At 45.9% G+C, this 16,655-nt stretch overlaps 1 protein-coding gene across 1 annotated transcript in view; it reads left to right on the top strand.

The window, feature by feature from the left end:
- The window catches only part of LOC126456650 (neuropeptide CCHamide-1 receptor-like), a gene marked incomplete at its 3' end in the record, with an annotated part of 39,076 nt that extends 29,656 nt beyond the window's left edge, over positions 1 to 9,420 (top strand). The window contains exon 3 of the mRNA XM_050092394.1: positions 9,228 to 9,420. Coding sequence (XP_049948351.1) covers positions 9,228 to 9,420 — 193 coding nt within the window. The remainder of the gene's footprint in view (positions 1 to 9,227) is intronic.
- Between the last annotated feature and the right edge of the window lie 7,235 nt (positions 9,421 to 16,655).

Below are 16,655 nucleotides of genomic sequence, written 5' to 3'. Positions count from 1 at the left end.
ACCGAACCCAGGGTTATTGTGCGGTTCAGCCCCCAGTGGACTCCCCGAAGAACGTCTCGTACCAGACGAGTGTAACCCCAAATGTTTCCGTGGTAGAGTAATGGTGGTGTACGCATACGTGGAGAAAGTGTTTGGTTATCAATCGCCGACGTAGTGTAACTGAGACCGAATAAGGGGAACCTGCCCGCCTTAAAAACCATCCACAGGCTGGCCGGCACACCAGATCTCGACACTAATCTGCCGGGTGGATTCGTTCCGAGGACCGGCACGCCTTCTGCTCGGGAAGCAGCGAGTTAGATTGCACGGCTAGCCGGGCGGGCTGAAACATTGGGACCAACGGATTTTCAACCCCACATTCACTCTGTGAATTGTGCCGAACTTTGTAAAGTTTGTATTGTTCACATATGTCGCCTCATTCACTTGTGATGATGTTTCCGACAGCCACAGCAGCCATGTCTGGAGCGAGAACAATCCCCATACCACCGACAGCGGTAGCCACCAGCAACGATCCTCTATCAACGTATGGCCGGGCACTGTCGAAGATCACCTAATACGAGCTTATATACTGCCTCCCTGTATGACTGGTCCATGTTAGCTACTGTTCCTGAGAGATGTGCTGCCACAATTCTTGGAGACTATATCAGTTGTTGTCCACAGAAGTATATGGTTTCGGCACAACGGTGTACCAAGCCACTTTGGTGATAATACTCGCGAGCGCCTGAGCAATTAGAAGGGGAGGTCCTACCCCATGGCCAGTGCGACTGCTGGATCTGACGACTCTGGATTTTTCCCTCTGTGGTTACGTCAAGATGTTGGTGTACGAAACCCCTGTAGACGAGCGTGCGGCAGAGCTGCAAGCGCCACTGCCATATAAGCCCTGAGACAAGCAATCGTGACTTTAAACAATTACTGTGAGATATGTTTTTGTTATGTGGTGTACCCGCCACGTTAGCCGAGAGCGCAGTCTGCTTTCCGCAGCGCTGCGGCGAGGACGTCTTGTTTACGTCCCGTCCGCGCGGTCGCGAGTGCCCGTAGTTGTTTACTACTTCGTCGCCGCTAGTTTAGAGTCCATCACTACCGACGCAACATGGCACATTCATACAGACAAACCACCATCAAGGTCAGTTTTCAAACCGATCATGCACGACCGCGAGCTTTTGAAGTGGAACGTTTTATACGTGACGACGTTAAAATTGACCCGCGAGACATAATTGGTATCCATCTCTCTATCACGAGCAGTGTTGTCTACGTCAAGCTAGTAAGTGACGAGGTGTGCAACAGAATCGTGAGCGCACATGCGAACGATCTTAAATTCAAACATTCTGATGGCCATATTGGGGCGGTCTCTATCGATCACGCGGGGCTTGGCCTCCGTACGATACGCGTCTTCGAACTCCCTTTCGAAGTACCACCGGACGTAGTCACCGCGGCTTTCCAGCCCTACGGCAGAGTGATCAGCCATATGGCCGAAAAATGGACCACCTTTACAACGTACCCCGTTCTTAACGGGGTACGACAGATTAAAATTGAACTGACCAAACATGTTCCGTCATATCTTGTCATCGGCGGATGTAGGGCGATCATTATGTATGACGGTCAGCCACGCACTTGTTCTGGTTGTGGCCAAGAAGGGCACGTCCGGTCGGATTGTCTCCGACGACGGCTTACTCAAATCCCGACAGGTGAATCTATGACTCCTCCTACGGTGACGACCCTTCCTCTCAATTACGCCGAAGTTACACGGGCAGCAACTCTTTCCGATGCTGACGACAGTAGTCCGATAGCCGCCCCCGATGGAGAGACCAAAATGGCTTCTGCAGTACAGGATCCGGCCTCTACAACGGCGCCCCCACCTGAAGATAATCACCGATCGACCTTGCAAGAAGGCGTGGATGCCAGAATGGACATTGACCCACGGGTTGTGCCGACAGCGGCTTTTCTTCCAGACACCGGAGCAGCTGACGAAATCCACCCACATTCAGATACTGAAACACACGTCCGTAAACAGCGTTCCCCGCGAAAACACAAGAGACGGCGGCGTGCTCCATCGGAAGAGTGTTTGCAGCGATCGTCTGACATGGACTATGGAAATTCCGACGACGGTACCGGCGGTACAGAGGCCGCTGTAACTTCAAACTCAACAGATCGCCGTGGTGACGGCTTCAGCCCCTCAGACCCCACAGCACAGCAGGATCGCAAGCAGACATCCGCTGCCGATTCCCAGCCAGCAGAGCCGATGGAGTCAGCGCCGAGTGCCGCAGCAGCCACTAACAGCCACCAACAGCCGATGGTGTTTCACGGCGACTGGGCGGACGACTGTGAGGAACACTCCTTGCCCATCGTGTCGGACGACACGGGGGGGAAATTTACCCCACCAGTGTTGATCCTTTCCCGCCGTCAGTTACAGTGACGAGACAGCCTTACCAGGGTATTGATGGCCAACACGGATGCTGTGGATAGACCTCAAACTTATCGCGTTGCAACTATAAACATTAACACTATACGGACGCGCGCTAAGTTATCCTTGCTTCAGGATATGTTGAACTCTGCTTCCATCGACATCGCCCTTCTCCAGGAAGTGTACGTCGACGACTTCCCAGGCATGTACGGTTACGATGCTTGCGTCTCTCCAGCTTCCCCAACAGGCAGCGGTGTCGCTGTACTTCTTCGGGAAGGGATAGTGGCGGACGATATCCTGTTTCTGCCTGGGGCAAGAGGAATGGCACTCACAGTACTGGGTGTCCGCCTTATCAATATCTACGCACCTTCCGGGACGGACAAACGTCGCGAACGTTCACAATTCTTTGCGGAAGACGTCGCCCCGCTCTTCCAAGGCCGCCACGACCATCTGGTGTTTGGAGGTGACTACAATTGCGTACTGGCGCCAAGAGATCAACTCCCACGACATAATCCGTTCCCGGAACTCGGGACGCTAATTCGAGACCTGCAGATGGTGGACACTTGGGAACATCTTCACGGCCACCGACCGGGATTCACGCACTTCACAAGTCACTCTTCCAGTCGTATCGATCGGATCTATGTCTCACGCTCTCTCGCCGCTGGAACACAGGATGCGGAACTGTGGCCTGCAGCATTCTCGGACCACTCAGCTTACATTTGTGCCGTCACCCTGCGGCGGTAACAAGTGTGGAGAAGCCGCAGCCCGTGGAAATTAAACATCGCTCACCTGTCGTACCCGGATTGCCGCCAAGCCGTTGAGGATACGTGGCATTCGTGTGCAAATCGCCTCCGTGCATATCCCACAACGATCCGCTGGTGGTTGGACTGCGCCAAACCGGCACTGAGGCGAACGTTGATAACCTACGGTCGTGACCACGCTACCTGGCGAAGACATACACTCGACTTTTACTTCCGGGTCCTGCGCGACTGCGATGCTATGGCGCCGTCTCCGGAACGACAAACGGCGGTCCACCGTGCTAAGGCTCAGATCCTCGCTCATCTGCGACGCCACCTAGAGGGGGTAGTCATCCGCTCGAGGACGCAGGATCGGATACCGAGCGAACGCCCGTCAATGTTCCACGTCCTTCGTGAACGTAAACGACGCCAACGAGCGCTGATACGCTTCATCGACACGGAGGACGGTCATCGCCTCACCACGCAACAAGACATAAACACAGCGTTCTACAATCATTATTCCCAACTCTATTCCGCTCAGACCCCTGATCCGACAGCACTGGAGGACGTCTCTCAGACGATTTACGGCACCGTCACCCCGGCAATGGAAGCGGCCTTGATGGAAGAAATTACAGAAGAAGAAGTGATCGACGCCTTTCGAAAAGGTGCTGTCAACAAGTCTCCGGGTCCTGATGGCCTCCCCTTGGAATTTTACCGGACTTTTCAATATTTATTAGCCTCCCGATGGACGGACATCTGTCGCGAACTCCTATCCCCGGACGTGCCGCTCCCTGCGGCCCTTGTGGAAGGAATGATTATTCCTATTCACAAACCGTCCGGTGGCTCACGACTGCAGGACTACCGCCCGTTGACGCTATTGAACTGCGACTTTAAGATCTTTTCTCGACTGTTGGCGGCGCGGATACGCCAGACCCTACGAAATGTTATCTCACCCGATCAAACGTCATTAGGAGGCGACAATAATATTCAAACAGCACTCAGTGAATATCGTGACTTGATCTCACTGGCGAGGGCATGTCGTCTGAAGGGTGCACTGGCGGCAATCGATTTTAGTCAAGCTTTCGACCGAGTGGACCACAACTATTTGGAAGCGGTCCTCCAACATATGCGGTACCCACAGCCATTCGTCACTGTCGTCATGCGACTACTCCGTGGCGCGACGTCCAAGGTGATCGTCAACGGCCGACCTTCGCAGCCCCCTCACCATTTCTCGATCGATACGCCAAGGGTGCCCTCTGTCCACTTTACTTTACGCTGTGGCCATGGAACCTCTCCTCTGCGGCCTGCGCCAACGACTAACGGGTATGACGTTACGAGGCCACACTTTCCGGTGTAAAGCGTACGCTGACGACCTGGTGATTGTCATCCGCCACGGTAACGACACCTCTAGCACACTAAATTGGATAACGAAATATGGCATGGCCGCTGGTAGTCGTATCAACGTCGCAAAATCGGTGGCGATGAACATCGGGGTCGGATTGTCTGAGAACAGTGTCACCCCCTTACAGCTCAGAGATAGTTTGAAATGTCTCGGCATTGACTTTACAGACGATATACGACGGACCGCTGCTCACAACTTTCGACGGCTTTTACGGAATGTTCGGACTGGAATTGCCAACAACCGCCTACGAGCCCTGGACATCGTCCAACGGACCCAGTATGTTAACTCACATTTAGCGTCACGCATTCCGCACATCGCCCAGATATTACCTATACCGGTGATGTTAGCACGCCGTATACATGCGGCTTTTGGGTCCTTCGTGAGTTCAGGAATGCTTTTCAAGATCAAATATGAGACTCTCACCCTCCCTCCGGATCGGGGAGGGCTTGGCCTTTATCACGTTTGTGACAGAGCGGTCGCCCTATTTGTGAGCACATTAGTCAAACTACGGCACCGCCGTCCGGACAGTCTGACCAGTTTGTTAATAGAAGAACTAGCACCGCCCTGCCTGTTGCCGCCTGTGCCGATACACCACGTCCCCTCCTCGCTCTTCTACATCGGTGTCTTTTACCTCGAACTCAGTTACGTTCGACTTGCCTTACCAGCGACTCAACTGGCGACGGCAAAGACGGTTTATAGGGTCCTACAACGTGGACGACCCGATAACGTCGTGGAGAGTAAGCACCCGAACGTCAACTGGCGAGTAGTGTGGAGGACAATTCACCACGTAACACTGGACACTGACGTCACGTCGATGTGGTATATCACTGTCAACGGTAAGCAGGTGACCAGATCAAGGCTACATGCGATCCACATGGTGGACTCACCCACGTGCACGTACTGTGGCGTTCAAGACGACGATGAACACCGTCTTAGCTGTGGCGAGTCTACGGCAGTGTGGCACTTAGTGAGGCAAATGTCAGCATACTTCCTTCGGGTAACGCCGAATCATATCGACCCCAAGATTATCTTATTCCAGGATGAGACGTATTACCCACGCACTAAAACTAATGCAATGACGTGGCTTCGTGGACACGCAGTGCATTATTTGTTTCAAGACGGCACTAAGGACACTTTGGACTTTTGGAACTATTTGCAGGAACGACATTGCAAGATCCTCCGTAACCCTAAGTATCGACAATATTTTTCCAATTTTTTGTGGAGTGCGTTCCACGACCCTCCACGTAGCTGGAACATCATGGGTAAGAGAAGCTAAAATTACAATACGATGATAGAACACTACACGGTACGACGTGGGATCTACTTTCATCATTACGAGAAGTCATACCTGGATGATACAGCAGATGGAGAGTTTCGTTGTGAACCCTCACACTCTGTAGCAGTATTTGCCCCATTTCCTCTTTTTGTCCCCGGTGCGAAAAGGTCTTCGCAGTTTTAGTTTCCCCATCCGGTGCAAGATGTAGCACTGGTTAATGGTGGTATGGATTCCACCCTTCAGTTTTGTTTCATGGTTTCCTTCGCCCCGCACTTTGTTCTCTTTCTTTATGCCTTTTTCTACAACTATTAGCATGGTTTTAGTTATGTGCGTCCCCAACTCGACGCAAAGAGTGCACTTACTAGTTTTCAGTTAATTACTGTTAAAAAAAATTTTTTTTTAAAAATGAACAAAAAAAAAATTAAAAAAAAATCAAAATAAATAAATGAATAAATAAAATTAAAAAAATCACAATAATACACCAACAGCATCCTTTGTACCACTTCACATCCCCAGGATGGGAGGGGGGAGACATCGTGGACAGGCCTCGGGACGCGACCCCTGCCCACCTTGCCTCCTCCAGCCCACTACCTGATCCAAATAAAAAAATAAAAAAAATAAAAAAAAACAAAAAAAAAACAAATAAAAGAAAAAAAAGTGGTCAGCGCGACAGACTGTCAATCCTAAGGGCCCGGGTTCGATTCCCGGCTGGGTCGGAAAAAAAAAAAAGAAAAAAAAAGTAGTTCTAAGTTCTAGGGGACTGATGACCATAGATGTTAAGTCAATTAAAAAAAAAAAAAAAAAAAAAAAAAAAAAAGAGCGCTAATGCGCTGCTTCGTGGACTCGGGCAGGCGCGCTGGCCCCGGATCGAATCCGCCCGGCGGATTAACGACCACCGTCGGTGTGCCAGACAGCCTGGATGTGGTTTTATAGGTGGTTTTCCACATCCCCCTAGGTGAATACCGGTCTGGTCCCCACGTCCCGCTTCAGTTATATGGCTCGCAGACATCTGAACACTTTTGCATTATTCCACGGATTACACTAGTCGCAAACAGTTGGGGTACACTAATTCCGTCCTGGGGGGGGGGGGGGGGGGGTATGGGGTGGCGGCAGGAAGGGCATCCGGGCATCCTTTAAACTAACATTGCCAAATCCGATTAACCACGGTGACCCTGGCTACCTGCAGGACAAGGGCACAAGAGAAAGAAAAAAGAACGTTTTGTTATGTGGTGTATGCTGTGCATTTCCATAACACAATAAATATGTATTTCTGAGCGATGGTTCCATATTTTAGTATAATCACTTGTGGACACTGTCATCTGTTTCAACTTGATGCAAATGTTTGGGACACCCTGTTTGTTTTACTTTTTTCGACGATTTGAAGTCATCATTTGTAAAGAACAAGTTATTTCTAGAGGATTTTTACTATTGCTGTCTTCTAATGTACCAAGTGATCAAAAAGTCAGTATAAATTTGAAAACTGAATAAATCACGGAATAATGTAGATAGAGATGTACAAATTGACACACATGCTTGGAATGACATGGGGTTTAAACAAATAAATACAAAAGTTCAAAAGATGTCGTACAGATGGCGCTTCATTTGATCAGAATAGCAATAATTAGCATAACAAAGTAAGACAAAGCAAAGTTGATGTTCTTTATGGGAAACGCCCAATATGTCCACCATTATTCCTCAACAATAGCTGTAGTCGAGGAATAATGTTGTGAACAGCACTGTAAAGTATGTCCTGAGGTATGGTGAGGCATCCCTAGAGATGTCGGTCGATCACGATACACTTGCGACTTGAGGTAACCCCAAAGCCAATAGTCGCACGGACTGAGGTCTGGGGACCTGGGAGGCCAAGCATGACGAAAGTGGCGGCTGAGGAGGCGACCATCACCAAACGACGCGCGCAAGAGATCGTTCACGCGTCTAGCAATATGGGGTGGAGCGCCATGCTGCATACACATCCTACATTCCAGCTGGTGTTTATCAGCCAGGCTGGGTATGATGCGATTCTGTAACATATCGGCGTACCTCTCACCCGTCACGGTAGCAGTCACTGACGTTTTGCTGTCCAGCGCCATCTGTCGGCCTTTTTGTGAACTGTTGTGTACATAGTTCCGCGTAGTCAGCGCGTACACATCTTTCCCAACAGAGCGCGCCCCGCTAAGCACAACAGGGCAGGCGCAGCACTCGTCCGTCTCCGCACTACGAGATGGCGCTGTCTTAGAGATGTACCAAATTCTGCTTCCGCCGACCCGCGTATTAATATGTAACGCAGCCAATGAGATGGCTGCTAACGTAGAACCTTTTTTCCTCGCGGATCACACTCGCGCAGTGATACCTGAACGCTCGAGGTACTATAATGAGTGTACAGACCTCCGATTAGTCAGTCTGCATTAGTCTGTACGAGTCTGCATTAGTCTGCATCAGTCTTCATTAGTCTGCATTTGTCTGCACCAGTCTGTAGTCAAGTTTCAGTCTGCGCCTAATAAGATTATCATATTCCTGTACTTAGCCATGAAGAGAAATGAATAGACACATTGTCAAGTATCAGAGCTATGTGAGAATAAGATTAACGTACCAAGACCAAAGGAACTTCAGATTGTCAATTGTAAACAGCGTCCAGAATCAAGTTACGTAATATCTATGTTTTTATTATTTTAATAAATGTGTGTGAAAATTAATCAAGTTCTGTTTAAAGTTGGTCACCGTCAATCTGCTACTCTAAGCGTGCAAGTTGCATTTCTATTGTCTGACCTAACGGCAGACCGAGCGAGGTGGCGCAGTGGCCAGCACACTGGACTCGCATTCGGGAGGACGACGGTTCAATCACGCGTCCGGCCATCCTGATTTAGGTTTTCCGTGATTTCCCTAAATCGCTCCAGGCAAATGCCGGGATGGTTCCTTTGAAAGGGCATGGCCGACTTCCTTCCCCATCCTTCCCTAATCCGATGAGCGATGAGACTGATGACCTCGCTGTCTGGTCTCCTCCCCCAGACAACCCAACCCCAACGGCAGAAGATAAACACGCCACGATAAGACCACGAGACATATTGCTGACACTCGCCTACTTCGTTAGAGCGACAAGTCAAATAATCTGATGGTGTGTGTACCGAAGGTCTTACAGTACGCACACCACAAGAACTTCGTTTGTTTTTTTTTTTTTTTTTTGTTGTTCTAATAAAACCCCATGTCATTCCAAGCATGTGTGTCAATTTTTACCTCTCTATCTACATTACTAACTTTTCAAATTTATACTGGCTTTTTGATCACCCGGTACATTCTCAGAATGATTTTCTTTATGACTGTACAATGTTTTTTCAGTCTGTAGAGTCACTCATAAGGTCATGACATAACTGGTGTTAGTGAGAAGGCAAGATAAAAACAAACTGTCAATGTCTGCAGGTTCCACCTGTATCCAAACTCCCGACTGGACTACAACCTGGCGTGGCACGGGCTGCGCATCGTGGGCTTCTGCCTGAGCTACATCAACTCGTGCGTGAACCCCATCACGCTGTACTGCGTGAGCGGCGCCTTCCGCAAGCATTTCAACAAGTACCTGTTCTGCTGCTGCGCGCGCCCGGGGCAGGGGCGCGCGCGCAGCGGCAGCTCGTGCACGGCGGCGCGCGCAGACGGCGCCGACCACACGTCGCTGGCGCACCTGCGCAGCACGGTGCGCGGCCGCTGCCACGGCGGCTCCCGCCACAACTCCACCGTGCAGACGGCGCTCTTCCACACCGACAAGACGTGCGACGGCTCGCCACCACTCGACAAGTCGCGCCTCTAGCGGCGGCCTGCCCAAGTGCGGCGCGACACGCGCGGACAGAGCAAGCAGAACACCTTCTCAGGGCCGCGCCCCTAGCGGTCGTCCTCCCAAACTAAGCACAGTGACTCGGCGCTTGTGAAATTAGAAGCGATACCAATGGTGGTGCTCTTTTCTGCGACTGTGGTAGCATGTACCTCTAAATCGTTGGAGTTCGCTCCTATTTCACGGCCTGTCGTTCAAAAGGACAGCTCGCATGTCGCTGTAACATATGCAGGTGTTCCACAGCAGCATACGGGTATGCGATAACAGGTGTTGCTACAGCATATTCTGAAGACAAAACACAGTATACTTTAGTCGCAATGGTTTCCTAGATTTAAGAGTATGAAACTACCAGGAACAGGATCGAGTTAGTTACATGTTCCATTGATCATTTTGTACGATAGATCGTAATGATGTTGAACCAGTCATTGCACATTCACATGTCAAGTTAAATTCCTCATATGGATAACATTCTGAACATTTCTAAGTTTGTTCAGCTTTTTTTCTTTATTTTTTTTCTTTTTTACAAAAAGTAAACATTGAGTTAGTAATTCCTACCCATCTCCGTCTACGGAACAGAAGGCGTTGTCAAGGAGAAACTTTCTCAATCTGTCAGACACTTTATATCTCTGAGTAAGTGACCAAAATATGTTTACAGGATTCTGCATCCCTCTTTGTACTAAAGACAACTTTAAAATGGATGTCATTCTGCATCTACATCCATACTCCGCAAGCCACCTGACAGTGTGGCGGAGGGTACCTTGAGTAGCTCTATCGGTTCTCCCATCTATTCCAGTCTCGTATTGTTCGTGGAAAGAAGGATTATCGGTATGCCTCTGTGTGCGATCTAATGTCTCTGATTTTATCCTCATGGTCTCTTCTCGAGATATACGTAGGAGGGAGCAATATACTGCTTGATTCCTCGGTGAAGGTATGTTCTCGAAACTTCAACAAAAGCCCGTACCGAGCTACTGAGCGTCTCTTCTGCAGAGTCTTCGACTGGAGTTTATCTATCATCTCCGTAACGCTTTCGCGATTACTAAATGATCCTGTAACGAAGCGCGCTGCTCTCCGTTGGATCTTCTCTATCTCTTCTATCAACCCTATCTGGTACGGATCCCACACTGCTGAGCAGTATTCAAGCAGTGGGCGAACAAGCGTACTGTAATCTACTTCCTTTGTTTTCGGATTGAATTTCCTTAGGATTCTTCCAATGAATTTCAGTCTGGCATCATTTTTCCTTCCGATATTGTAATTATGCACGTCGTTGTTCCTTATAAACTGTAGTGGATTATTTACAACAAACTTCATGAGGGGATAAATATATTGTGAAGCCACAGTCACATTGCCGAATTTCTTAAAGAGATATCCACAAGGTGATTGTGGGTGAGCACCACATATTACTCTTAAAACACGTTTTTGCGCAATGAAGACTTTCTTCTTAAATCTTCGTACATCCATAGTTGAAATGCAGGACAGTGGGACGTCAGCTGGTACAAATTTAGATTAAAAATGAAGAAATTCTTCCAGCTGTATTTAAGGTGTAGATTTTATTTTGGAAACAGATGAGTTTCTTCAGAACATTATTCCATTTGACATTATTGAATAAAAATATGCAAAATATGAGATCTGTAAGATCGTCTCTTAGCAAATTCGATGTATATTGCAGATATAATTTTGTTGTTAAAAACAAATCTCTAATCATGCTTTTTTATGACCACCCGAGACCTTACACGTTACTTGTGAGAATCTGCTTACATTTCCAGCCAGTGCATTCACAGTCTTACCAACTGACTCTACGTATTAGACGAGTCTTGCATTCAAAATACCAACGAACAGATGAAGATGAGTAAGAAATTCAATAGCTCTTCTTAAGCCAAGTGTTGGCTGCAGCCAGGACTGTTCAATAAACTCTCCCAACTTTTCTTGCAGCATTTGTATCAAGATACATGTGTTGATATTGGTTCCTCGTATCTAAATCTTATATCAACTCATACACAAGTATTAAAAATCCTAGCGATTAACGTCTAGTTTTTCTTTTTTCATATAGTTTTCTCTCTTCACGTAATCTTATAGACACTAATGACATATAGAAATGGCATGTAATCTTGGTGGGCACACGACCATGCCTTTTCAACCCCTAAGATTGGCTTCATGTGTGTGCTGTACCACTTACAGTGGAGAATGTCCAGTGGCATTTGTTAATAAGAGTTTAAAAGGCAACGCTACAATAAAGCAGCAATAACGTGTTAATTTACTTTGACCTACGACATTCCCGTTAATGGCAGTTTCAGACCTAGGAAACCAATGTACAAGTGTTTCCCTTCAGAAGAGTACATTCGTAGTACACTTCATGTATGTCCATTTCAGCTTGAAACAGCCTGCAGACTGTAATATATCTTAGAGTCGGACGTTTCATTCTTTGAACTGTCTCTTATACACACGTCTTATTTCGACAACAACATTTTTTTACCAAATTAAGAAACACCTACAAATACGTAAAAAATATCGGAACATAGGAACCTTTTGACAGGTGCACACAACCTTAGGAACCTTTGGACAGGTGCACGCAACCTTCTTCGCAGATCTTCGTCAAATTATTTGACTATTGAAAACTGTAATTCTTGGCATATGCTCCAAATTTTTCGACATTTGAAGTGACAATGTGAAGAGAGACTGGGAAACTACTGACTGAATTAGTTAATGTTTCGAATATAACACAGTCACTTCATTGAGTTGTATTCAGCGAGCTATTAAGGAAATCTAAGTCTCAATTCAGGTTATTTGACACACCTTCACATGATATGTAGATTTTCTGCTAGTGAGCACCTGCAGTTCCAGACGTACCTAGCTCTTTTAAACGCGAAACCAAATCGGAAACGCGAATCAATCTTACACACATTTATCTCTCGTAATAAACGGTAGTGCCCACACGGAAGGTCGAAAGCGAACCTAAATGTACAAGGCGGCTCTCTGTTTCGTGACCGGCACGATCTACTTCTGTTTATGCAGATTTCATTGCCGATGGACAAGCGTGTATTCCATATTTCCAGATACAACGAGGTGTGGACACTAGTGTAGCAAGCGCTGAAAATATCCCACGAACTAAAACTTAGACACTGAAACAAATAAACTTCCCGAAACGTTTCTTCCAACTGAGGTAATGTCGGAAATACTACCGGGAAACCAAATATTTATTTGTTAATCAAAATTTTCTTCACCGAACCTAGTCATCTTATGATTATCTTAAGTTCTATCACGCATTGTTTTGTTTTTCTTGAAATACAATCACTTGCAGACTGAGGGTCGTTTCGAATGATTTTAAGGGCTGTGGAATTTTTTCTCTTTTTTCTTGTTGACCAACACAGACTACAACTACCAAATTTACTACCAGTCCCTTATAAACAAATATTTCGACATTTCATCATCTTTATTTTTTCATTCGATCATGTACATTATAAAACAGTTAATGTAAAAAGCTGAAAAGCGATACATATTATACCATGTAGCCTCGTGAGAATAACACTCCGTTAGTTAAAAGTGGAACTGGTGGTGGGAAGGGGTGCTTTTGCTTTCATGAAATAATATTATCCTTCTCGATACAATGTAATACAACATTTTTGTCTCACACTCCTTGCTGCTCATATATTTTGTAAAGTTGTTCATTGTAAAATAGGTTGATAATGATATCATATACTGTATTCTGTAACACGACAAGGACAAAATTCGGAAACGAGGACCATTTCGTATAACATGCCAAGTGTTTGTTCGTTGCTGAGTATCCTACTACACGGATCTCGGTTCTATGGCCTCCGGACATCCTGTAGCGATGTGGGAAAGCGACTGTACGCCGAAAAGTGCTACAATATTCTCTGAAAGCTCTTCCCAGATATACTGCAGGCGTGGCTTAAGCAGTTTTCATTTGAGCCGTCCATATTCTTTGAGCACTGATAAAGATATTGAACTGTTTCCTGAGACGTATCAGATTTCACTACTGCAGCAACACACTGATGAAGTCAAATTTGAGAGACATATCAGAGCGGTTTTAGGCCACAGTGTTAATTCCATTTCTGCGGTAAGCTGACTGTGACAACATTATTCATAAGTGAAAACTATCTCCTTACTGAGCAAAACAAAGCTTGCTGTCAACATCTAGTGGTCTCTATGCTCCGACCGGCTGTTGGAGCAGATAGTTCTGGCAGCTGTACCCAAAAAGACTTTGCTTGTAAAATGCGGTGCTCATTAAGTGATTTTGTATTAAATACAGTATTATAGATTATCACCTGACATTAGTTCACACAACTGTTATTGCATGGCATAATATGTCCAGTAACGTACCTCAAACTCTTGAATCGAATCTTATGCGTTTGTAAATAGTAAGAAATACATGTAAATTGCTATTTGCTTTCGGAATGCTAAGTAATTTGTGCTACGTGTGTCTGAATTTGCCTTCTTGTGACTGTGGTTTGGAGGGATATCTCGTACTGTAGATAGATACCGTTCTGATTAGACGTTTAAATGATACAGTATCTGTTTTACTTGATTTTACACATTTGTCAACAGAATACGTATCAAATTTGCGATTCGTACCCATATTTTAGCTTTTCTGTTTGCAAGTTGCTCTTTTGCGTACATTGCACTGGTATGTAGTCTGGTCTGATGTTCTAGTGATAAACGTGCCTGGACACCCTAAAACCATGGTATCGAATCCCAGAATATTTCAGTCTGCCTTAACCTAGCCATCACCTCTAAATAATGTGAAGATTCGTGAAGATTCGCTACTAACGACTCACGGCTCGGCTTCCGCGTTAAACTTTAAGTCCCTTTTCCCCGGTAGGACTACTAGGTATATTTGTGATATGCATGTTGCCGAAGTGGTGTCCAATTTAATGACCTGCAACAACTCTTGAGCCACATGGTATTAATGTTTGGAGAATTTGTTAAAAAATGACTTTAAAAAGATTTTTGACTCGCTTCTGCACGTAGGAATTACAAGAAGAATAAAAGAACGAACGAATCAGTGGAAATTGATTTTCTCTTTGTAAAATTTTGTGCATAATTTTATGACAACGCGTTTTGGTTCTGCTCTGTGTGCTACTGACAGACGGTTTCTACATCGTCGCTTACATGTGCTTCTTTTCTTCTACTTATTATGGTCTTCAGTCTGGTTTTATGCAGCTCTCAACGCTGATCTATCTTCCTTATATCGCTCACCTCTGCGTAACTACTGCAGCCTATCTCCATTTGAACGTGCTTGCTATAGATGCTTCATGGTCTCCCTCTACGATTTTTAACCTCCCAGTTCCCCTCTCTGCAGATTTTCTTGACCTTCAAATAACCTATTCTTCTGTACCTCAGAATGAGTCTTACCAAGCTACCCCTTCCCCAGATCGGCTTCTCCCAATAGTTCCCTCCGTCTATGGATGATTTAGTGTAGTATGACTTTCTAAGCTGATACTTCTGTAATACCTACCCAGAAGTCTGAGGGCACTTCTCAAGTCTCGTCTATCCTATATAGTAGGTGGAACAGTTTCGTTGTTGTTGCTTCTTCGTGGGATATCAATAATTCTGAGGGAATGTTGTCTACTCCAGGTGGTTACTTTCTACATAGGTCTTTCAGTGTTGCCGAATTCTTCTCGTAGTATCGTATCCATCATCTCCTCTGCGTAAACTTCCTTTACATTTTATAGTCCCCAACATTCATTCTTTTATATAGTCATTCTGCATGTTCCTTCCGTTCTTTTCTTCGTACAGGCATACCATACTATCTGATGTCTTGATGATCGTACAGCAGCTTCTCTTTTCTCGAAGTTCTCCTCTTCGTGGCATCTACCCGTCATGTATGCTTTTACTGAATTGAATTTCTTCTGTAGCCATTCCTTCTGTGCCACATGCATCTTCTGGCAACCTAGCTTCTTAGAAGTATGCTTTCGCTTTTGCCAGATTCGTTCGTTGCATTTTTACAATCTCTCATTTCATCAATGAAATTTAATATGTCATTTTTTATCCAACGATTCCTGCTAACCCATATCTTTGTGCTTATTAGTTCCTTTCCTGCCTTCACTATTTCATCTCAAAAACACAGCCATTCATGTTCTGTTGCATTTCTTCTCCCTATTCCTGTCCGTTTTTTTCTATGCTTCCTTCGCAAATCTCAACGATCTCTAGTTTTATTACTTATCCAAATCCCGTAGCCTTAGTTTCCTCCCTTTCTCCTATTTCTTTAACTTTAATTTGCACCCCATAACTAATAAATTATGTTCAGAGTACTTTCTGATCTAGAAATGTTTTTCAGTTTAAATTATGGTTTCTAAATTTGTATCTTACTCCAGCGCTTCCTCTTTTTTATCCTACTTTCCTTTCATTTCGTCGTACATTTTTTTCAGTCTCGTCATCTGCAAGGCTAGTATGTAAATACACTCTTAGTACTGCGGTAGATCTTCCTTGCCTACGATGACGCGTTCTCAATGCTGTTCAAAGTAGTTGGTCTGAATTCTTATTTTCTTTTTCATTATAATCCTTATTAGTTATGGTTTTGGTAGCCCTGTACTCACCATATGGTAAATCCTATTCTACCAACCCCCATACTTCGCTCTTTCCCATTGCATCTACCTCCAACCTACCACTTTCTGTTTTCAAGTTCTCAATTCTACCAGCATAAATAAAGGATCTCGCATTCCACGTTTCTATCCGTAGAACGTCACATTTGTTGTTTCTGATGACGTCCTTCCCAATACTCCTCGCCGAAAGACCCGTATGGGGGACTACTTTACCTAGAAGCGTGCCATCGTCATTATATCACACAGTAGCACAGCATCTCCTCCTGAAATATAACGGCTGTACCTTCCCCTTGCTTTCAGCCGTCCGCAGTACCAACAGTGCAAGGCCATGTTGGCTAGTGTTACAGAGCCTGATCGGTCGATTATCTACACTGTTGCTCCTTTAAATAATAAAAACTCTGCTTTCTCTCTTCACGAAACATATGTTATTCTGCTCTCTCCACAGTACGACTCATGTGTGGTTTGGCT

The sequence above is a fragment of the Schistocerca serialis genome, chromosome 2 (assembly GCF_023864345.2).
Source record: "Schistocerca serialis cubense isolate TAMUIC-IGC-003099 chromosome 2, iqSchSeri2.2, whole genome shotgun sequence".
In the NCBI taxonomy this organism is placed as follows: Eukaryota; Metazoa; Arthropoda; class Insecta; order Orthoptera; family Acrididae; genus Schistocerca; species Schistocerca serialis.
Note: the sequence above shows the minus strand (reverse complement) of the source record. Positions and strands in the feature narration are given on the sequence as shown.